The sequence below is a fragment of the Diabrotica virgifera genome, chromosome 7 (assembly GCF_917563875.1).
Source record: "Diabrotica virgifera virgifera chromosome 7, PGI_DIABVI_V3a".
Classification (NCBI taxonomy): domain Eukaryota; kingdom Metazoa; phylum Arthropoda; class Insecta; order Coleoptera; family Chrysomelidae; genus Diabrotica; species Diabrotica virgifera.
The window spans coordinates 86,705,133-86,729,515 of NC_065449.1; the positions used below are offsets into that span (position 1 = coordinate 86,705,133).

The 24,383-nt window shown below is 33.9% G+C and overlaps 1 protein-coding gene across 1 annotated transcript in view; it reads right to left on the minus strand.

The window, feature by feature from the left end:
• LOC114328881 (acetylcholine receptor subunit alpha-like 1) overlaps nt 1–24,383 on the minus strand; it is a 349,590-nt gene that overhangs the window by 163,277 nt on the left and 161,930 nt on the right. The window contains exon 2 of the mRNA XM_050655379.1: nt 755–960. Coding sequence (XP_050511336.1) covers nt 755–952 — 198 coding nt within the window. The 5' untranslated portion in view covers nt 953–960. The remainder of the gene's footprint in view (nt 1–754; nt 961–24,383) is intronic.

Consider the following 24,383-nt stretch of genomic DNA (forward strand, 5'->3'; position numbering starts at 1 on the left):
TTCTTTAAAATATCTTTGAATGTCCTTACCCCTATCCTTTGTTGTTTGTTTTAAATTCATGTTTGGTTTTGGTCGACCACTTTCTTTTTTCTCAAGCCGCCGTTCATAATTTAGTGTTCCAGCAGATTTTAAGGCAATTATTTCGTCAACAACACTCATCTTGTTTTTGTTACAATCACAAAAAAATCCAACAAAACAAAATAAATTACGCAAATACGCCGCGATCGATATAGACCTGCCGTGAAGTGCGGTCAGCAGACGGTAACTAACTAAACGTGAGGCCGTCGACTCTACTAGAGGTATACGACGGAAAGGTCACTCCCACTCTCGCCCACGAAATTGCTATCTGCCGTCTCTTTTCTATTTTACATGCATTTGTCCATAAGCCATAAGAACTGTATATAGACAATTTAAAATACGGCCCAGCCACGGGCTTGTGTATAGCGCGAGGCGCGACGTTATTATATCTATTATATTTGTTTTGCCAATGCAGACTGCTGAGAGAGAATTTTATATTTCAGAGTGAAGTTTTAGATAAAAGATATTTTTAATAAAATTGGTATTTTTATGAGATTATTTTAGGGGGGTCATTGACCAATTGACCCTAAGGAGGAGCCGCGCTTGCTAAATAACAGACTCAAAAAAATATTTTTTTTTTGTTGACCTGTGTAATTATTACCTAGCACATTCTTCTATACACTGTTAATTTGTATGTAGTATACGTGTTATAAAAATATTTTTATTTGGAACTTACCACATCGATCAGTTGTGAGAGTCTAAGTCCCATTTTGACGGTAAGTCGATCGGAGTTGTTGCCCACGGGTCGGATGAGGCGATTGTAATTTGAGAGTAGGTCGTCATAAAGCCTCTTTGCGTCCGGGTTGCCCCAAATTGGGGTAGGAGGGGTTAGTCCACCCAACATCAGCCATGATAGAGTGAGCCACAGCCCCATTTCAAGCCCTGGATCAAAAATAATATATATTTTAGATACGAGGAAATGACATATCCTATAAAATATAGAAAAATTTATTATACAGACTAATACAAAATGTAATATGTTTCTGACAGATCCTAGTTTATGCGAATATTATACGAAAGTATATTTGATTTGTTAATTTGTTGATGTAATATACTTAAACCCATTAGTCATTTGATATTCGCGGTGTACAAGTACTTGGAGGGGATACGATACGAGAAACGATCGTGCGAGAATACTGGAGAAATATTGTAATTTTCTTAACTAATTAATTGTCAATTGAAATTGTCAAATTGACGTATATTTCATATCTACTGTCAATAAAGAAAAAAAAATTATATACAGTGCGTCCATAAAATAACGCATAAATTCATTATTTCGTAAACCGGAGACTTTAAGAAAAAAATCCCGAAACAGGTCGATTTTTATTATTAAATTACGATTTTTTGGCCTACATATCATACTAATGACGTCATCCATCTGGGCGTGATGACGTATTCGATGATTTTTTTAAATGAGATGATTTTTTTTAAATGTAATAGCTCATTTGAAAGGGTATGTAATTCTCTATTCAATAATATAAACATTAATATAATTATTTATACAGGGTGTCCAAAAAATGTTTTTTTTAAATTAAATTATTTGGTACAAAAAGATGAATGTATGTAATTTGTTTAATTCTAAATATATTTTATTCGTGCCAGAAAACAATAAAAATGTTTTATTTAAAAAATAATCATCGATTTTCGCTTAAGCGTAATGTTAAACTTCCAAGAGGCAGGTGGGTGGCAGCTCTAACATTGAATTTAAGTGAAAAGCAATATTTATTATTTGTCAAATAAACATGTAGGTACATGTATTCTTGTTTTCTGACAAAAGTAAAACGAATTTTGAATTAAATAAGTTACATACATTCTTCTTCTTGTCTCAATTAATTTAATTAAAAAATTTCTTTTGGACACCCTGTATAAATGATTATGTTATTGTTTGTATTAATAAATAGAGAATTACATACCCTTGCAAATGAGCTATCAGATGACCCCTATTCTCATTTAAAAAATTCATCGATTACGTTATCAAGCCCAGATGGATGACGTCAGTAGTATGTATATATGCCAAAAAATTGTGATTTAAAAATAAAAATCGACCTATTTCGAAATTTTTCCTTAAACTTGCCGGTTTACGAAATAATGAATTTATGCGTTACTTTATGGACGCACTGTATTGCTCCACAATATTGATATTTTATGATATGCAATTATTATTATATATAAGGGTAAATTTAATTAATTGTATTTTGCTTGCAGTACTGCATTTTAATAATTAATTTTATTTACTACATACAATTGTTTACGTTTTAATAACATAACCTGAATCTTATTTTTTCTTCTTATTATTTTTTTGGACTATGGCCTTGATAATTATCCAGTAACCAGGACTAATATAATTAGCCAATATAATTAAAAGTGCGAATAATGTTGCTGAGCGTAGAAACCAGGTGTCACTTTGCCGAACTTGCACGGTCCCAATACACACTATGAGCATTCTTGAAATTCGTTTAATTATTTAAATTTTTATAGTATTACTGCAGTATAGAAAGAAGAAACAATGAAAAAATTGACGGGACTAAAAATAAAAGATTAAATCAAAATTAAGGGCGTAGGCGCAAAATTTCGCTCCATTGTGTTTTAAATGCATTTGACCGTTATCTCTGAACAAACTGAAACAATCCAAGCCTCCTAGTACCGAATCACGACAAAATAACTTGATGTGGATGCCGTAGCGACATCTGCCTAAAACAATTCAAAGTTTTATTTCCGGAGAAATATCCAAGTTTCGGGTTATGCCTTCGTGGTTTCTATTACTTGCAAACTAAACGAATGCTGAATTAAAGAAGACACGGATATGTCTATAATTTGCACCTCACTTCCTGTCTATTCAGCTTGGCAAAATTGCAAGGAAAACTTGATCTCGATAATCAGGAGTACTTACAACTAATACAGAAGAGGAAGACAAAAAGTCCTAGATACAAAGTTTGCTACTTTTATACAATTAGAATAATTGAAATAAAAATAATAAACAATATTTTAAATCCAAGACTTTTCGTTGAGAAACTGCTTTCTGGTTACATCCTGTATCTCCGGCTTTTACAATATATTAAGCACAAGAGACGACGAATATAGAAGACACCAAATAAAGGACACTTTGGCCACGTATTTACCTTCTTTTCGTCTAGGAAAATGACCGAAAGACAGTTTCAGGTACTCAAATCTGAGTAAAGATGAAAAAGATAAAGGCAGTTTTTGTTTTTATTTGATTCAGAGTTGGACCACCATCTCCATACAGCTATTTCAGCATCTATGCATCCTCAGTGAAGCTATGCAGTCACAACTCTGAAACAAATATCAACAATCCTGCCTATTTAAGGGAAAACATCGAGATACAATGTTTCCACCTTTTGAGACGCAAAACAGCGACGTCTCTCTATAGTTTATTATTTTTATTTCAATTATTCTAATTGTATAAAAGTAGCAACCTTTGAATCTAGGGCTTTTCGTCTTCCTCGTATTACGAGAGATGTCGCTGTTTTGCGTCTCAAAAGGTGGAAACATTGCATCGCGATGTTTTCGCTTAAATAGACAAGATTGTTGATATTTGTTTCAGACTTGTGACTGAATAGCTTCACTGAGGATGCATAGATGTTGAAATAGCTGTATGGAGATGGTGGTCCAACTCTGAATCAAATAAAAGCAAAAACTGCCCTTATCTTTTTCATCTTTACTCAGATTTGAGTACTTGAAACTGTCTTTCGGTCCTTTTCCTAGACGAAAAGAAGGTAAATACGTGGCCAAAGTGTCCTTTATTTGCTTTCTTCTATATTCGTCGTCTCTTGTGCTTATATATTGTAACAGCCGGAGATACAGGATGCAGCCAGAAAGCAGTTTCTTAACGAAAAGTCTTAGATTTAAAATATTTTTTGTTATTTTTATTTCAATTATTCGAATTGTATAAAAGTAGGAAACTTTGTATCTAGGGCTTTTCGTCTTCCTTGTATTACAAGAGATGTCGCTGTTTTGCATATCAAAAGGTGGAAACATTGCATCGCGATGTTTTCCCTTAAATAGGCAGGATTGTTGATATTTGTTTCAGAGTTGTGACTGCATAGCTTCACTGAGGATGCATAGATGCTGAAATAGCTGTATGGAGATGGTGGTCCAACTCTGAATCAAATAAAAACAAAAACTGCCCTTATCTTTTCCATCTTTACTCATATTTGAGTACCTAAAACTTTCTTTCGGTCCTTTTCCTAGACGAAAAGAAGGTAAATACGTGGCCAAAGTGTCCTTTATTTGCTTTCTTCTATATTCGTCGTCTCTTGTGCTTATATATTGTAAAAGTCGGAGATACAGGATGCAGCCAGAAAGTAGTTTCTTAACGAAATGTCTTGGATTTAAAATATTGTTTATTATTTTTATTTCAATTATTCTAATTGTATAAAAGTAGCAAACTTTGTATCTAGGGCTTTTCGTCTTCCTCGTATTACGAGAGATGTCGCTGTTTTGCATCTCAAAAGGTGGAAACATTGCATCGCGATGTTTTACCTTAAATAGGCAGGATTGTTGATATTTGTTTCAGAGTTGTGACTGCATAGCTTCACTGAGGATGCATAGATGCTGAAATAGCTATATGGAGATAGTGGTCTAACTCTGAATCAAATAAAAACAAAAACTGCCTTTATCCTAATACAGAAAAATTCGCCGTAAAACGAAATCAAGAGACGTATTATATTTCAGTTCGTTTAGAGAGTGACATAAACACTCTTCCTAGTTTCACTCTCATTAGAGACCATTATATAATTCTAAACGGGCAATGTATAAATAACCTGCGACACGTTGGTGACACGATCATTTTGGCAAATAATGCCAAACGTCTAATGGACCGAGTAACAACAGCTTGTAGAGAATTTGAAATGAAATTGAATACAAAGAAGACAAAAACAATGGCCATCAGCAAGCACCAAAAGAGTAGGGTGACGGAACAGATCTAAAAAGAGTAACATGAGTAACGTCCCTCGGAAGTAATCTTGATGAAACTTGGGACCACTCACCAGAGATAAGAACACATCTGGAAAAGGCACGTACAGTATTTTACAAAATGCAAAAAGTTTTATGCAACCGCCAGCTGGGTACCTCATTGAGAACTAGAATACTAAAGTGCTATGTTTTCTCCACCTTGCTCTATGGTGTTGAAGCCTGGACAATGACAGAATGCCAAATGCAAAAAGTTCTATGCAACCGCCAGCTGGATACATTATTGAGAACCAGAATACTTAAGTGCTCTGTTTTCTCCACCTTGCTCTATGGTGTTGAAGCCTGGACAATGACAGAAGCAACACAAAAGAGAATCCAAGCATTCGAACTCTGGTGGTACCGTAAAATGTTCAGAATATCCTACATGAGCTATACTACAAATGCGGAAGTCTTGCGGAGATTGAACAAGGAAAGAGAGCTTATGATTATAATAAAAGGACGGAAAACACAATATTTTGGTCACAGCGTAAGAAATTAAAAGTATGAACTGCCACAACTTATAATCAAAGGCAACATCAATAGCAAAAGGGGACCAGGAAGAAGGCGCAACTCTTGGCTTAAAAACCTACGGCCATGGACCAATTTGACCTCAATAGAACTATTAAGAGCGGCTGCAAATAGGATTAAATGGGCAAATGTAATTGCCAACGTCCTTAAGGATACAATAAGAAGAAGAAGAAGAGATCATTAGAGAGTGTAAATATGGATGAACAAACTGAAACAAACCAAGCCGCTTAGTAACACATCACGCGAAGCCGTAGCGACATCTGCCTAAAACAGTGCGAAGTTTTATTTTCAGAGAAACTTATGTTTCGTAGAACCGCTAAGGTATCCATATCGAGTTATTTTGTCGGGATTCGGTATAGTCCAGAGAAATAAGGTTTTTGTCAGGACACTTGAGCAGCCAGGTTGCAAATGGGTTTTTTGGGTACTATATACCTAATATATTATAAATACAAAAATGCCCGTCACAGTTCGGACGAGAATTTTAGTTATTAACAAATAAGGGTAAAAAATGGCAGTTTTTGCGTTTAAATCGCTACAGGTAAAAATAGGGTAATTAAATATCTTATTTATAATATTCTCTTTTAGTAGCTGAGTCAAGGTTTAAAATGGCAGTATTTGAATTTTGGTCCGATTATTTGTTACTTCGGAAATTGCAAAATAAGACTAAAATTTCGAAAATAAAAATTTGCTATAACTTTTGGGAAAATGAACCCAAGACTTTGATATTGCATGAAAAGTTGAGTCAATATCATGCACAACAAGTTGAGTCAATATCAACATAATGCACAAAAAAATTTAAGACGATTCGTCAATTAGTTTAAATTACATTCAATTTGTTTATGCCAAAGAGTTTTTTTTTTTCGCAATATTATTGTTCAGAAAATAATAATGATATAGCAAGTCTGTGGAAACCAAGTGAAAGAAGAATAGTCAGATTTTGAAAGTATTGAAAAAAATCATTAATAAGTCATTTTCATCACTCCGAAAACATTTTACTAATGTAGAGTCATTTTTGGCTTATAAACAATTTGAATAGCTTTGTTAATTTACATACAGATTAAATCTACTTTGGGATTTCAAAAGCTGGTATTTTACACGAATTTTCAAAAATAAAACTTTTTGTCTAGGTTAATTACCGTCAAAGTTAGTCACTTTTATTATTTAATTCACAGTTACTTCTATCCTACATAAAATTCTCCTGTAACAGTGTTAGTTACCATACTACTCCGAAACGGCCCGGTCGATTTTTATTAAATTTTACACGTATATCCTATAGAACTGAGAATAGGTTTTAATCTACTTTTCATACCCGTAAGTTATAAAGGAGGTTGCCCACCTGACATTTTTTTTTATTTTTTTTGGACAAAATTGTCTACCTTAATTTTATATGATGTAGAATTGAAAAATACATACAACCCTTAATTTTCATTTTTTTTTATTACCAACCCCTATTTATATAATTCTCCTGTCAATATTCGGTAGGTCTTAGAATCGGTCTTAATCTATTTTTTATATTCCTGGGTGATAAGGGGAGTTCCCCCTAACATTTTGTAATGTTAGTTGGGGATATGTGTACATAACGTACTATATAAGACTTCAAGTAGATACAAATTTAAAAATTATAATTAAAATCCATCAACGATCTCCGGAGATATTAATCGCGGCATATGTTTGAAGAATCTTTTACACATAAACTATATACCTTCAACTTCAAAATGGCGCTAGTTAGGTTGTTTAATTGTTATAAATAAAGTAGCCGTCAATTAAATAAATAAAAGTGGCTAACTTTGACCGTAATTAACGTAGGCGAAAAGATTTTTTTGAAAATTCGTGTAAAAATACCGGCTTATAAAATCCCATTGTAGTTTTAGCCTAGAGTCAATATTATAGTCGGAGAGATAGAAGCGGATTTTGTGCGTGATAAGTAATATGAAAAAACTATACGGGGATATGTTGAATTAGTTGTGTACATGACTTTCACCAACGGCCGGAAACCAGAGTTGGGGCCGAGGGTAGTTATAAGGGGTCAAAGTCGCGGATTTTATTATTTTTTTTATGACGCTCATGATCGAGACAGTTCACCAAAATTTGGGAATAAGTAGGTCATGACGTAACTTAGTAAAATCTCTAAGGGCGGAACGCTGCGTGGCCGACAAAGGGGTGGGGGTAGGGGTGAATATAAAAAATATAAAGGGTTTTTTGCGACGTTCGTGATTGAGATACTGGACCAAAATTTGGGAATAAGTAGATCATGACATTACTAAGTAAAATCCCCAGAGCCGGAAACCAGAGTTGGGGATGAGGGTAGTTATAAGGGGTCAAAGTCGCCGTTTTCATTATTTTTTTTGTGACGCTCATGATCGAGAGAGTGCACCAAAATTTGGGAATAAGTAGGTCATGACGTAACTAAGTAAAATCTCCAGGGGTAGCACTCTGCGTGGCCGACAAAGGGGTGGGGCAGGGGTGAATACAAAAATATAAGGGGTTTTTTGCGACGTTCGTGATTGACAGAGTGCACCAAAATTTGGATATGAGTAGACCATGACATAACTAAGTAAAATCCTCAGAGCCGGAAACCAGAGTTGGGCATTAGGGTAGTTATAAGGGGTCAAATTCGCCGTTTTTATTATTTTTTTTTGTGACGCTCATGATCGAGATAGTGCACAAAAATTTGGGAATAAGTAGGTCATGAGATAACTAAGTACAATCTTTAGGGGTGGAACGCTGCGTGGCCGATAAAGGGGTGGGGGTAGGTGGGAATATAAAAAATATAAGAAGTTTTTTGCGACGTGCTAGATTGAGATAGTGCACCAAAATTTGGGAATAAGTAGACCATGACTTAGCTAAGTAAAATCCCCAGAGCCGGAAACCAGAGTTGGGGATGAGGGTAGTTTTAAGGGGTCAAATTCTCAGTGTGATTTATTTTTTTGTGACCCGGCACAACATTTGTCCCACACGCAGCGTTCCGCCGCTGGAGATTTTACTTAGTAATGTAATGATCTACTTATTTCCAAATTTTGGTGCACTATCTCGATCACGAACGGCAAAAAAACCCCCATATATTTTTATACTCACCCCTGCCTACCGCCCCTTTGTACCCCAAGCAGCGTTCCGCCCCTGAAGATTTTACTTAGTTACGTCATAACCTACACACTCCCAAATTTTGGTGCACTATCTTCATCATGAGCGCCACAAAAAAAATAATAAAAAGCGCGACTTTTACCCCTTATAACTACCCTCGTCCGCCACCCTGGTTTCCGCCTTTGGAGATATTACTTAGTTATGTAATGGTCTACTTATTTCCAAATTTTGGTGCACTATCTCAATCACGAACGTCGCAAAAAACCCCTTACATTTTTTTATATTCACCCCTGCCCCACCCCTTTGTCGACCCCGCAGCGTTCTACTCCTGGAGATTTTACTTAGTTACGTCATGACCTACTTATTCCCAAATTTTGGCGAGCTATCTCGATCATGAGCGTGACAAAAAAAATAATAAAAAACGGAACTTTGACCCCTTATAACTACCTTCCTTCCCCACTCTAGTTTCCGGCTATGGGGATTTTAATTATTTATGTCATGATCTACTTATACCCAAATTTTGGTGCACTATCTCAATCACGAACGTCGCGAAAAACCCGTTATATTTTTTATATTCACCCCTACCCCCACCCCTTTGTCGGCCACGCAGCGTTGAGCCCCTAGAGATTTTACTTAGGTACGTCATGACCTACTTATTCCCAAATTTTGGTGCACTATCTCGATCATGAGCGTCATAAAAAAAATAATAAAATCCGCGACTTTGACCCCTTATAACTACCCTCGGCCCCAACTCTGGTTTCCGGCCGTTGGTGAAAGTCATGTCCACAACTAATTCAACAGATCTCCGTATAGTTTTTCCATATTACTTATCACGCACAAAATCCGCTCCCAGCTCTTAGACTATTAACAAAGTTATTTAAATCGTTTATAAGCCAAAAGTGACTATATTTTAATAAAATGTTTTTGGAGTAATAAAAACGATTTTTAATGATTTTTTGAAATACGTTGAAAACATGACTATTTTTTTTCATGTGGTTTCCACAGAATTGCCATATCACCATTATTTTCTGAACAATAACATTCCGAACAACATTCCTCTTTGGGATAAACAAATTTAATAAAATGTAAACTAATTGACGAATCGTCTTAAAGTTTTTTTTCTGCATTATATGGACTGTTTGACTCAACTTTTCAGGCAATGTGAAAGTCTTAAGGTCATTTTCTAAAAAGTTATAGCAAATATTTTATTTTCAAAATTTTAGTTTTATTTTGCAATTTTCGAAGCAACAAATGATCGGACCAAAATTCAAAAACTGCCATTTTAAACCTTGGCTCATCTTATAAGAGAAGAATATTATAAATAAGATATTTGATTAACCTATTTTTACCTGTAGCGGTTTAAACGAATAAACTGCCATTTTTGATTATTATTTATTAATAACTAAAATTCTCGTCCGAACTGTGACGGGCATTTTTGTATTTATAATGACCCCCTCCGTGGCTCAGTGGTAAGAGCGCCTGCCTATGAATCGAAAAATCCGAAAAGGTCGTGAGTTCGAATCTCACCAGGGTCAGAAATTTTTCGTTTATTATAAATTAATAAATGAACATAGTTTCTGTCCTTGTGGGATCGGTATTCACCGGAGGGACCGCAGACGTTCGGATACAATTAGCGTCTCTTTGCAAAGACAATGACGTCGACTTTGCAAAGTAACAAGATACTTACTCAACACACACACACTACACATTACTCCCCTGAGTTAGTGATAAGTTATAGTCTAAAAAACAATTATGAAATTGACTGGCCAGTTGGTTGTGAAAACCAGTGCCAATAAAACACAAAATACACACGCATGTATTTATAATGTATAAGGTATATTGACAACGTCAGTCTTGAAAATGTAGACCACTATATATATCTTCGACAAACCATTAAAATCGGCAAAGAAAACCAATTAGTCGAAATAAAAAGACGCATACAATTGTCTTGGGTAGCTTTCGGCAAGTTAAGCTTTATCTTGAAGAATAGAGATATACCAATGTGTCTAAAACGTAGAGTTTATGACAAATGTATCTTGCCTGTAACTACATATGGACTGGAGACCATGGCCTTTACAAAGAAAACCTTAGAGCAGCTCAGTACAACTCAAAGAGCGATGGAGAGGGCCATGCTAGGGATTAGTTTGAGAGACAAAATTCGAAATATCGACATTCGTGAAAGAACAAAGATTACTGATGTCGCAGAACGTATAGCAAGGCTCAAGTGGCAATGGGTCGGACATGTTGCCCGAGATAATCCCGAAAAATGGACACAGAGACTAACAAACTGGAGACCAAGAGAGAACAGGCGATTAGTAGGCAGACCTCAGAAGAGGTGGGCAGATGATATCAAACAAGTCGCGGGCAAACAGTGGATGAGAATTGCCAAGAGTAGAAATCGATGGAAGCAAATGGAAGAGGCCTATGTCCAGCAGTGGACGAACACAGGCTGAAGAAGAAGAAGAAGAAGGTATATAGTACCCGAAAAACACATTTGCAACCTGGCTGCTTAAGTGTCCCGGACATGATATATTTTTGCCTTATTAGTGGAGTCACTGAAGGTGGGTATGAGCTATTACCTCCGATTTCGTTGAACCTTCATCGATTTGCATGAAAATTTGTGAGTGGTTAGAGGATATCTCAAGGAACAAAGGTGACATGGTGCCAACTTGCGCTTTTACCCTGGGGGTGGATGCCACCCCTTCTCGAGGGCGAAAATTATTTTTATTAAAATTAACCCCATAATTCGAAAGAGAAACAAATTTCAAGCAAAATTTTTTATATAAAGTTATTAAAATAAATCAAAACTTTTTGAGTTATTAAAGATCAAAGATTTTAATTTTTCTTGAGAAAAATGCATGTTTTTAACCAATTTTTCATCAATAACTCAAAAAGTGTAAGTTTTTGCAAAAGAGTTATTATTATCAAAATTAAAGCTAATAAAAAATGAAATAAACCCCTTACTAGAAAAACCTTTTAATGTTAAATAAAAGTGAGTTATAGGTAATTGAATGTATATTTTTTTGGCGAGTAAAAAACTCTAAGTATTCAAGCTGAAATAACGGGAACTCGATACATTTTGTAACATAAACTTATTAAACATTTGTCAAAGTACTTAAAAATATCTATCAAATGAGCCCCCGAACATGTTGATAGCGTTAAAATTTATGCTCCAAAATTTTTTCAAAATTTATCTTTTAAAATTTTTTCTAAAAAATGTTATTGTTTTTTTTTAATAACTCCGTTCGTATTTACGATATCAGGTCCATCTAAAAACTGTTTGAAAGCTAATTACAAGTGCTATTTAAGCACCTTAAACTTAATCTTTTAAACCCCTTACTTATTAAAAAATAAAAGGTTAAATGACTCCGGTGCGTGGTTCCTACAGCAAAATTTAAGATTTAAACGTTTCTATCTCGGGTATTTTTTACCCTATAGAAATAATAAAACAGGTAAAATATTTGGCACATAAAGCACTAAAATTTGGTTATATATAATTTTTTACGTATATTGAGTATTTTTGGAGTTATTATCAAAAGAATGTGAGAATTACAATAATATTAAAAATTATGATTTTTTAAATTATATCTTTTTTTTTTAAATATGCATTCTAAACCGGTCAAAATTATCGAAAACATTAATTATACTAATATAAAGAAGTTCTTGTAAGGATTACTATAAATTTTAATTTTTGTGGAAATGGCGTATGTTTTATTTTTCACTTTTTCCTAAAAAATTCAAAACGGTGCTTTTATTTTCATTAAAACTTGCTTAATTTTGACGCTATTACCTTGTTCTGAAGCTTATTTGATAGGTATTCTGAAGTACTTTGACAAATGTTTAGCAGGAATATTTTATACATTGCATCGTTTTCCCGTTATTTAAGCTTGAATACTTAGATTTGAGCACTCGTCGAAAAAAATACACATCCAATTGCCAATAACTCACTTTGAACTAACATTAGTTTAGTTCTTTATATGAGCAATGTATTCAGTTTTTTATTATCTTCAATTTTAGTAATAATAACTTTTTTTTAAAGCTTATAGTTTTTGATTTATACGTGAAAAACCAATTTAAAACATGCATTTTTTTACGAAAAAATTAAATCTTCGGTCTTTAATAACTCAAAAAGTGTTGCTTTATTTTAATAACTTTATATAACAAATTTTGCTTATAATTTGTCCCTCTATCGACGTATGGTATTATTTTTAATAAAATAATTTTCACACCCGAGAATGGGTGTCATCCACCCCCAGGGTAAAAGCGCAAGTTAGCATTATGTCACCTTTGTTCCTTGAGGTAACCTCTAATTACTACCAATTTTCATGAAAATCGATGGAGGTTCAACAAAATCGGAGGTGAAAACCTTCAGTGACTGCACTATATTTCCCTATCGTAGTACTAGGAGGCTTTGCTTCAGTTTGTTTAGAGATAACCATATACACCCTCTGATGATCTTTAATGAGAGTGAAACTAGTAAAGGTGTTTATGGCGCTCTCTGCACGAAATGAAATATAATACGTCTCTTGATTTCGTTTTACGACGAATTCTTTTTTAAAAATAACTCTATTACAGCTCTAAATATAAATTCAAATACGAAGCCAATATAAACTTGTCCATTATGGCATTAAAGCAAAAATCTGAATATAGGAAAATACATTACTAGACGCCAGAAAATCGCTAAGGACTGCCATATGGGAAGTATGCCAAAGGCGTTAAATTTGATATAATGTATGCATAACTTTGAAAGATTAATAACCATGTTTTTTTATTTTTTAATTTAATTTATAGCTTCTGCTGGAAATTATAATACCAGTGTTCTGAAATTTGTGGATTATCTGCACCAACAATTCGATTTAAAAAAATAGTTTTTTTAATAGGTGTGAATTGCTTGAGTAATTTGGCCACGACAAAATAATTTACTAAGTGTGTAACATTCGAACTACCAGATAAAGTTGGAGGTTAATGTTGTAACAAGCAATATTCATCCTGTTGGAATACGGAAATAGCTGTTGTGAGCGGCCGTGGAGTAACGGCATATTCTCTGGCCTCATACGCCAGTGCACATGGGTTCGAGCCCTACCAAAGACAAACCATTTTCATTTCCAATAATGACACGAGCCGTCTCACCGTGCCTCGGAGAGCACGTAAAGCCGTCGCTCCCCCTGGGCTAGTGTAAATCGGCACTAGTTACTTGAAACATGGTTAAAGATGCAAATGGCGCTGGAACTGTCCGAAAGGATCTCCCCGGCAAAAATACCATACGATATTATTATTATTATTATTACGGAAAGAGAATTGAGAGAAGATGTTAATATGTCAAAAAGGGACGAAATTCTGCTACAATGGAATAAACGAAGACTAGCAAGACTCGATAATGGACAATTTCTAATACTGCATGCTGCCTCTAATCTCTAAGAATAAATCCTTCGGTACCGGTACCCCCAAAAGCGGCCCGTCTGAGGTTTAACTAGGAACTTCTTACTAAAAATTTGACTGAAACTTGACTGTCACCCAGCCTCAAAAGTCCACTGGTAAACATAGACCTCCTCCCCTTGTTTCCAACCACATTTACCCTGCGCCGCCCTTATCCAGTTCTTATTTAGCTTTCTTAAGTCGTCAGTCCATCTTGTAGGCAGTAGACCGACGCTTCTCTTGTCTTCTCTTGGCCTCTATTCTAATAACCTCTTTGTCCATCGCCCATCTGTCATTCTGGCTATGTGTCCTGCCCATCTCCACTTCAACCTGGCTATCCTTTCGATGACTAATAACTGAAGAAACTTGACTAATAACTGAATAAAAATTGAATAATAATGAATGGTAACCATCAACTCCTCAAACTCGTACACTTTACCTTCCAAATCCATTCCCCTTCCCAATTTAACATAACATCACTCTCAGGCCAATGAAAAAAATCAAATATTCCTCCCATTATCTTAATAACCAATAGAAAAATTCGAAGTATACTCTTAGTCACACCTACAACACGCCATGTTGACCAATAAAAAAGGATAAACAAAAAGATCGGATGTTCTAAGATACCAACAAGTTTAACTGTTATAATTCTAACAAGTTTCACACTCAGACCTGCTGAGTCCACGATATTGCAGGTGGGCATCTTGACGTAATCCAGAGCTTCGTATCAGGCAGTCTCAGGATTTCAGTCGCCAGAAAAATAACAAATCCATTGTCGACGGATTCATTACTTAAGTTTTAGATAACCATTAACTTCAAACAATATGCACTCTTTATCAGGAATAGACAAGCTTGAGACCTTCGATATACCGGGATGGTAATAAAATAAGTCTTTTGAATTCGGATATAATTTAGAAAAATAAAAGAGGGGAATGATCGTGTTTTTGGCACCGTTTCAATGTATAACAATAAAACTCCAACTAACTATTATAGAAGTCTATTGTTTAAGGCTTCGTCTAGCTCAGTCGCTCAGATGTAAGTTCGTTTTATCTTAATTGAAAAAGTGGACAATGTGTCTTGGAAGAGACAACAAAAACGTGAAATTAACTACTGATATTTATTTGACATTAAAAAATGAAATGAGGTTTTAACATCAACAAACAAATCCTGCCTATAGCTTTACAAGATGTAAAAATTACACTTATGGCACTTATAGTAAGTGGTGTAGTTGCTGGCTTGGATGTAGATAGATCTAGCTGTTTGCCATGTATATGTCTCTAGGCAGCCATTGTGGTCTAACAGTTAGTCGCAGTTTTTATTCATGGTATTATTCCATGTGTTTTCATCATAGAAGGTGTGTGCTAGTTGTTCACTTTTTCATCGACACCTAACGGTAAAAGAGGCAATCGATTATGTGTATGTATATGAATTTTGCACAGAAACGTCATATTAAATAGATGAAGATTTACATAAAACATTTTTATTATTTTGAAGTAACATTAAGAGAAGACGGAAGTCAAGAGTTGCCAACTTGTGGGCGGACATAGACACAATAAAATTTTTTTCATATGCCTATGATTTAATCAGTTATTGTGTTCGAATATGGGGAAAAGATAAAGATAAAAGGGAAAAGATAAGTGAAATATTAAACAGAATACTTAGCTGATAAATGAAGTAAGCACCAATTAGTTCTAGAAGCAAAATAATAAAACAAAACAGAAAGTTAGCCAATGAATAAAACCAATATAAATTGAAATAAAAAATATTTAAGAGCGTAGGTGCAAAATTCCGTGCCAATGTTTTTTAAATGCATTATTTTTTTTTCAAATCCTGAGAAAACTAATAGGATATTTTTGAAAACTTTAAACGCAGAATGAAATATTGCATTATTACCGAGGGCAGAAAGTCCCTGAAAACTTCTATAATGTTAATTTTCAAAAGTTACAGGGTTGAAAAAAAAAAAGAGAAAATTTAATGTGATTTTTAATTTCAAATTTCTTATCCAAAAGAAACTTTTTGTTTATTCTAAGGGACTTTCGGCCCTCGGTAATAATGTAATTTTTTATACAGCGTTTAAATTTTTCAAAAATATTTATTAGTTTTCTGGGGATTCGAAAAAAAAAATAAATGAATTTAAAGAGCATTGGTCCAAAATTTTGTGGCTACTCTCTTAAATTAAAATAACAAATATTTGACTTTTATAACGTTACAACTGTAAATCTGGTTTCTTATTATGCGGTTTTGGTTGTCTCTTTGTTTTGGTTATGTATATAATCTTCGTTTTGGTAATTTATAGCAGGTGTTTGCGATCATTAGATTTTCTTCTTGGCAAAATTGGACCAGTATTTCTCCTCTATCATTTCTTTGACCCAAACCAAAGTTTCCGACTACGTCTTCGGTCCGCCCTTCACCTAATTTGGTATTAAAATATCCCATAATAATATTTATAGCATTTTTTTTGTGATCTCTTTTTTGTCTCTACATATTCGATATCACCTCTGCTTTCATTTAACGCATCAAACGTAGCAATCGGACCAATGACAACGAAGATACGATAAGTGCAGTTTTGGCCATGTTTTTGTGGGACATTTTTTAATATTATTTCAATGTTATTTTAATGTATTCGTCATCCTCTGCCCTTTCTAAGAAGCTCTCCTAGGTCACGATCTGACGAGTAGTCGCGCCTCCACCACAAAACGAGACAAAAATTACCAGAACGGACCTTAGCGATTTTATTCGTTTTCCCTCAAGAAATAACATGGGGCACCTCCACCAAAACGCAGTTTCCGTATAGACTGTAACGTTTCAATCAGCCGATTGAACGCTACACCAAGTTCCGCTTGGTATTTGTCCCTCGTACTATATATTTCTACAAGCGACCCTACTATCGTCAAATTAATTTCTTCAATTCGTTTAAGGTATTTAAACCGATACAAATTTGTACCGCTCATTTTCCATTACCACTTAAATGAGAGATAGTCCATTCTTTCACGGTTTTTGCTCTACATTTTAAAGAACCGCTTGGATTGACATGAAATTTGGCATGCGTATAGCTTACATGTCAAAGAAAAAAAGTGATATTGTGCCGATGTGTGCTTTTGCCCTGGGGGCGACTTTCACCCCCTCTTGGTGGTGAAAAAATATATGTCCAAAATAAGTCCGGAAATGGGTAAAGTAACTAATTCTAAGTAACTTTTGTTCTATAAAGCTTTTTGGCCAAGTCAACACTTTCCGAGTTATTTGCTAGTGAATATGTTCATTTTTCAACAAAATAACCACATTTTTAGACGGTTTTTCGCAAATAACTCAAAAAGTAAGTATTTTGTCGAAAAAAAAGTTCTTAGCAAAAATATAGCCTATAAAAAAGTAAAAAAAATGGTGTACGCGTTAGGTCTCTGGATCTCGTAGAACTAGAGTTATAGCCAATGAAAAATAGATTCATATTCACCAAATTTCAAAAAGAATATTTCGACGTGAAATGTCGAAAAAATTAAGCACTTTTGGGGGAAAACTCATTATAACTTTTTTAAAGTGTTTAAAAAAAGTTTAATTTGTGTTTTTACAAAAAGTTTCTAGCGTTAAATTTAAGCAAGTTACGCTCAAAATAAAGTTGGTCCCTTTTATTTTTGCAAAAAAAAATCGGGAAGACCAACCCCTAATTACCAACTTAAATGAAATTAATCAATACCGCTCCAAAAATTAGTTTACTTATGGTGTGTTTATATGATGTGTAAGTCTCATCGATTCAAAGTGATTATTTTTGAAAAAATTTGGTTTCAAAATAAAATTTTTAAAAATTTAAATTTTGAAAAATATGCTTTTTTTCAAAATAACTTAAAAATTGTTAGAGATACCAAAAATCTCGAAAAACAAAAAAAGTCAGATTTGCTTTTCTAAATATCATGCATTTTTTGTTTTTCTGTTAGACAAAAATTGATTAAGATTTGGTGTTTCTAAATTTGCATACATTCGTGATCAGTGACTCGTTCAACCCATTTTAACTACAGCCCTTTCAATAGTAAGGACTTTGAACCGATGAAACTTACAGATCATATAACCAATATATACACCAGTCAAGCAACTTGTGAAGTTGTAACGATTAAGTTCATTTAAGATACTAATTAGGGGGTGATTTTCTCGATTTTTTTACCAAAACCAAAAGGGACTAATTTTATTTTGAGCGTAACTTGCTTAATTTTAATGCTAGAAATTTTTTTATAAAACAAAAATAAAGCTTTTTTTAAACACTTTAAATAAGTTGTAATGAATTTTCCCCGAAATGTGCTTCATTTTTGGTTATTTTACGTTAAAGTATTCCATTTGGAATTTGACGAATATGAACCTATTTTACATTAGCTATAACTCTGCTTCTGCTAGGTGTAGAGACGTGATATATACACCATTTTTTAAAATTATTTACAGGCTATATTTTTTCTAAGAATGTTTTTTCGACAAAATACTTACTATTTGAGTTATCTGCGAAAAACCGTCTAAAAGCGTGGTTATTTTGTTAAAAAATGAACATATTCACTGCCAAATAACTCGAAAAGTATTGACTTAGTGGAAAAACTCTATAAAACAAAAGTTACTTAAAATTAGCCAGTTTATCCATTTCCTGACTTTCTGTGGACGAATTGGGGTGAAAACCACCCCCAGGGCAAAAGCACATATCGGCACAATATCACTTTTTTTCTTTGACTTGTTAGCTATGTGTATGCCAAATTTCATGTCAATCCAAGCGGTTCTTTAAAATTTAGAGATTTTGCAATATTTTACCGTTAAAGAACGGACTAAGACAATATCTGATAAATTGTTGTGTTTGTGTGTAGGCAGTTAGATATACGGGTAAGTTTGACTATTTAGTTTTAAGCCTAAGTTTTTTACTGATTTCTTTTGCACAGCAGATACCTACTTTCTCCTTAAAATAAAGCTTAAAAACTTTTCTAATTTTATTTCTTTTTTTCTGGTATATAATATATTACTTTATTTCCTGTACATAGTTATAATATTTTATTGATAGAATTCTTTCTGTTTCTTTTTCTTTTTAATAATGCCACGCTGTGATCAGAGATTTTGCTGAGATCATATTTCTTTCGATACTCAGCTTTATTTCTGATCAGGCTTTTCTTTTGGGAGAAAACTGATCTTTGTATGAATTTTTCTAGCCCCTTCCTTGGGCATAAAGCTGCAGGCGAACACTACATGGGGAAGCAACTGTAGCTGGAGAAAACTATCTTGGAGAGCAGAACGCGACAGCGACATCTCGCAACAGCCCACAGTATCCTGAATCCAACTACTGATCTGCTGATGCATCAGAAGAATGGCTTCAAGAAGATAGTCTTAGAATTCCCACAAATACCGACAGCAACAGAAAGTTCTGCAGAGATTGGAGACCTCCCATAAGAACTGTGTTACTCCAACAAGAGGACTTAAAGCTGAGTACCTTTCTTATTTTTATAACTTTTACATCGGTGACCAGTAGGGTCTCGGTCACAGTTTCAGAAAATTAATTTGGTTGCCTGTACATAATAGAATGATTTTTGTTAATTTTTTTATCTGAATAAATAGTGTATATAAATGAGTTGGTGAACTTTTTATTTCCTGTACCTTTTTGAGATGGGTGTGAGGGAAGAATAAACAGGGAACTAACCCAGGGCTGAGCAGTCGGGCAGAGCACCATTCTGATGGATGGAACGGTGGACGTTTTTCTTTTGAATATCCTAAGGGATGTTCGAGGAATTCCTTCCCTCGTTCCTCCCAGCAGTGTGGTGTTGCTTAATGCCCTGGTCTTGCTACGATCAGGACGTTACAAGACTTTTTACTACCCTGTAGGTGCACCTATATTTAAATTTATGTTTAAAAGCTCACATTTGATTTTAAAAGTTGACGGATCACAACCTTTTTTTTATAATTTAAAACAGTGCTTATAGGTCTTTAAAAACAGCAATTTAACTTTTTTAACACAGGTGCCGAAATATTATTTCCAGCAGCAAATAAAGTTTGACTTTCATTAAAGTTGGTCTAGTTCGACATGAGAAGTGGTTTGAAGTGACTCTCAGAACTTTAGCCTACGAGAATTACGTATACAGCTTTAATAAATATTCTTAGGGGCCGAGTAAAGTAGTAAGTAATTGATTGCATCTAAGTTGTTTAATTAAACTTCCAGATCCAATCGATTCATTCATCTTCAATGACGCGTATACTTCACACAACCAGTGTCGTGCATTTGGAAATATTAAAATATATTTTAGTTATATTTTAATTTTGGTGACTGGAATTTCGTAATGGTTATTTATTCTGTTCTCCGGTAAAGAAAATGAAGTCGAATTTTCAAAGCAACAAGACATTTACTCAACACACACACACTACACACTGCATTAGGTACCTGATTGCAAAATGAACTGTACGACGAGGTGTCGATTATCATCAGTCATCTCAGAAAGCCACTATTTAAATTCCTCTTAAAATGTTTTTGATGAATAAAAAATGTAAAATGGTTAGTAAAAGGTAGAGATGAAAAATCTAAGAGATGTAAATTCGGGAAGAAGTATGTATACTAGTTACATAAAAACTAGTTAATTAGTTTTACTAAGGTAATGAAGAGGGTAAGAAGATGTTAGAAAATGGCGACTGGTTTCGGGATTTACATTATATGTCCCATCTTCAGGCCAGTTGCAGAGGTTTTATTTGTTTTGTGAAAACGAATTACAAGATATCAGTTACAAGAGGGCTGTTGCAAGTACATGTAGAAAATCATCTAATATCATCATCTCCCCAAGGCGACACCTACTTCCCAGTTTTTTAGGATGGAAATTTTACTTGCTTTGTGTAGGTATGTGTTATATTAACAATTGTATTTAGCTAGTGTACGGCTGTAAGATAGTAGATGTACTTATTTATTTTTTATGCGTGTACTACTGCAGTACGTATAATATAGTTGTTAACCTCACTTAAAAATATTGAATCCAGGAATATGTTAGGATCTTCCAGATAGTTAAAATGTGTAAAAAACAAAAAACAGCATGCTGTGACTCGTGTGAATGATTTAGGAATTTCATGAAGGACAAATTTTGAATTTCAGTCTAAAGCAAATTCCACGTCCAAATGTTTTAATTGAATATAATAAAAATGGGAATTGTGTGGGTGGCTATGACCAACTCAATTCAAATTATAAGCGAAGAGGTAAAAAGTGGTGGTGGTGGGTGAGAATATTGTGGCATTTTGTAGATTGTTGTGTAGTAAGTAGATATATTTTGTATAAGCTTAAGAAATTACTATTCATGAGCATAAAAGATTTTAGGTGAAAGGTGGAAGATGGTTTTCTTGCAGAGAAACTGGTAGATCTGAAAGAAAATGATGAAGAATAGTCGAAAAAAGAAGTAGTATTGTTCATCCAGAAGTTACATTTAATTCATTTTCGCATTAGCCTGTTAGATCAACTCTTAGAAGACGTGCATTTTGTAGTAGAAAAGGCAAAGCCATGATATCTCAATGGTCATATACCATTTACGATGTATGATTATGTCTTGAAAAACCCCAAAATTGTTTTCAAAATTGAGGCGCTCAGAGCAACAGTGGCCTAAGCCACAAATTGAGCATTTTTAGATTAATATATCAATAAAATCAGTAACATTAAATCTTCGTATTAACAAGAGTCTACACAATCTACCTTTATATTTGGCTATGGCGCCACATAATCTGTAGCATCATCCCATAAGCATAAATGGAAATACGAATGCAAAGATTGCATTTATCTCAAAACTTCGTTTTCGGGGTTAGCCCCTGTTGCTATGAGTATTAGAGTGGAGCGAAAAACATTTTTTTTAACAAATTGATGTGTCCTATATGCGGAAAGGTGGTAAAATATAATTGCAAAACGTTATCCAAAATTTGGGATTTATAGAACAATATATTCCGGTGCCCACATAGCTTTAAAAATTTGCAAATAAAAAAAATATTGAAAAAAACATATCTTTTTTATTGTAATTATATTAATATTGTTTTTGCTTGTTTACAACTCAGAACTTACTACAAAATAGTTTATTTAATTATTTACTGTAAAGTTTGAAAAAAATCGGATTTTGTTTCAAACTTAGGTAATACTTGTCTTGACAAAACTCGATTTTTTATGAATTCATCTCTTGCTTAAGCTCCACAAACCAATAATGATGCTTCTGTCACTAGTTTGACACATCTTTCCACTGCTTGTGAATGACAAAGAAATTTAAGAATTTATTTAGAATAGAATAGAAATATGCTTTATTGTCATGAAAAATTTAACAATTTTATAGACAAAGCTTACAAGAATCATAAATAAAAACAATAACAAATACAATTTACTAAAATTATACAAATCGTCAATATAAATAAAACATAATAAAGTCAAATAAAAATCAGTAACAATCTATTGCAAAATTTAAAAAAAAAATTGCAAATTGCGTAATCTACCTTAAGAAATTTAATAAGAAATTTAATAAGTTATGCTGCTGCATATGACACTCAAATATAGAATAAGATTCTACTTATAGATAACAATACTGTAATTTCTTAGTTATTGGTTAAGAAACTCTGCTATTGAATAATATGGTCTTTCAGATAAATAGGCTTTAGTCATTTTACGGAACTTGGGGAAAGATGTTGCAGATTTAAGTTGTAGAGGGAGATGGTTGTATAGTTTTTTTGCAGAATATAATATAGATTTCTTTATTAACTCACTGGACGGGATCGGTAAATAGATGTCAAAAGTAGAATTTCTGGTGGAATAGTCATGTCTAGGTCTTTCTGGAAAAGCATGTAGATGTTTACGAATTAAGCAAACAGTTTCTAAAATATATAAAGAAGGTAATGTTAGAATTCTGTGATCTTTGAAGTAGCTTCTGCAATGTGTTGTTCTTCTGAGGCCAAACAGATATCTGATTGCTCTTTTTTGCAATTTAAAAATAACATCGGATTGGGCAGTTGTACCAAAACCCCAAAAAGGCAGACCATATCGAAGATGGGACTCGAACAATGAAAAGTATGTTATTTTGGAAGAGGCTAAATCCATTTCCTTAGAGACAGATCTTATTGCAAAGCAAGCTGAGGATAGTTTCTTGCTTAACACATCGATATGAAGGGACCATTTAAGGTTGCTATCTAAAAAAATACCAAGAAACTTTACAGAATCAACGATACTGATCTGGCTGTTATGAAGAGGTAAGGGTTGAAGAGTTCCTTTATAGGGTAATGCTACTGTTTTATCTACGTTAAAAGAGAGTAAATTAGAATCTGACCAGGATTTTATTGTGAGTAGATCAGAAGTTATGGTAGCATGAAGAGTTGCGATATTTGAGTTGCTCCAAGTGATACTGGTATCGTCAGCAAAAAGAAAAACTTTTCCATCGATGTTTAAACTAGTGATGTCATTAATAAAGATAAGGAAAAGTAGAGGACCCAATACTGAACCTTGCGGTACCCCACATACAACATTTTTGAGACTAGAGTCTGTATCATTTGCTCTAACCAGTTGTTTCCTATTTTCCAAGTAAGATTGAAACCAGTTCAAAGAAATACCTCGAATTCCATAGAAATCTAGTTTTTTTATCAAAATGTCGTGATTTACACAATCAAAAGCTTTGGCATAATCACAAAAAACAGTGGCAGTGTGGAGATTATTGTTTAATGCTTGATAAACCTCATGTAGTACAGAAAACATGGCATCGGTGGTACATTTATTATTTAAAAATCCAAACTGATTTTGTGATAAAATCTTGTTATCAACGAGAAAGGACATAAGTCGGGCTTTTAGGAGTCTTTCAATAATTTTGGAGAGTACCGGTAGTAATGCAATAGGTCTATAATTGCAGGCAATAGATTTTTCACCACCCTTATGAAGAGGAATAATGATGGCCGTCTTTAGGCACTCTGCAATTTACCTTTCTCAAAAGAATCATTTATTAGAGAGATGAGGACTCCCAACACATTGTCTGGGAGATTTGAGAAAATTTTTATAGATAGTCCATCGGTACTACAGGAAGATTTGCTTTTGATACTATTGATTGTTTGGATCAGTTCAGATTTACCAACCGGTCTTATAAAGAATGAATTCGAAACCTTTCCTGAATTAGGGAGATAGGAAATGGGATCTTGTTGTGACACAATAGTTGATGTTATATTTTTACTCACATTAACAAAATATTCATTTAGATTTTCTGGGTCTGGAAGGGAAAATGTTTGAGCTGTGTGAGTTTTATTTCGAAGATCGTTTATTATGGACCAAGTTTCTTTTGCAACACTTTTGGAGCTTCTGAGACGATTTTAATAATACAATTTTT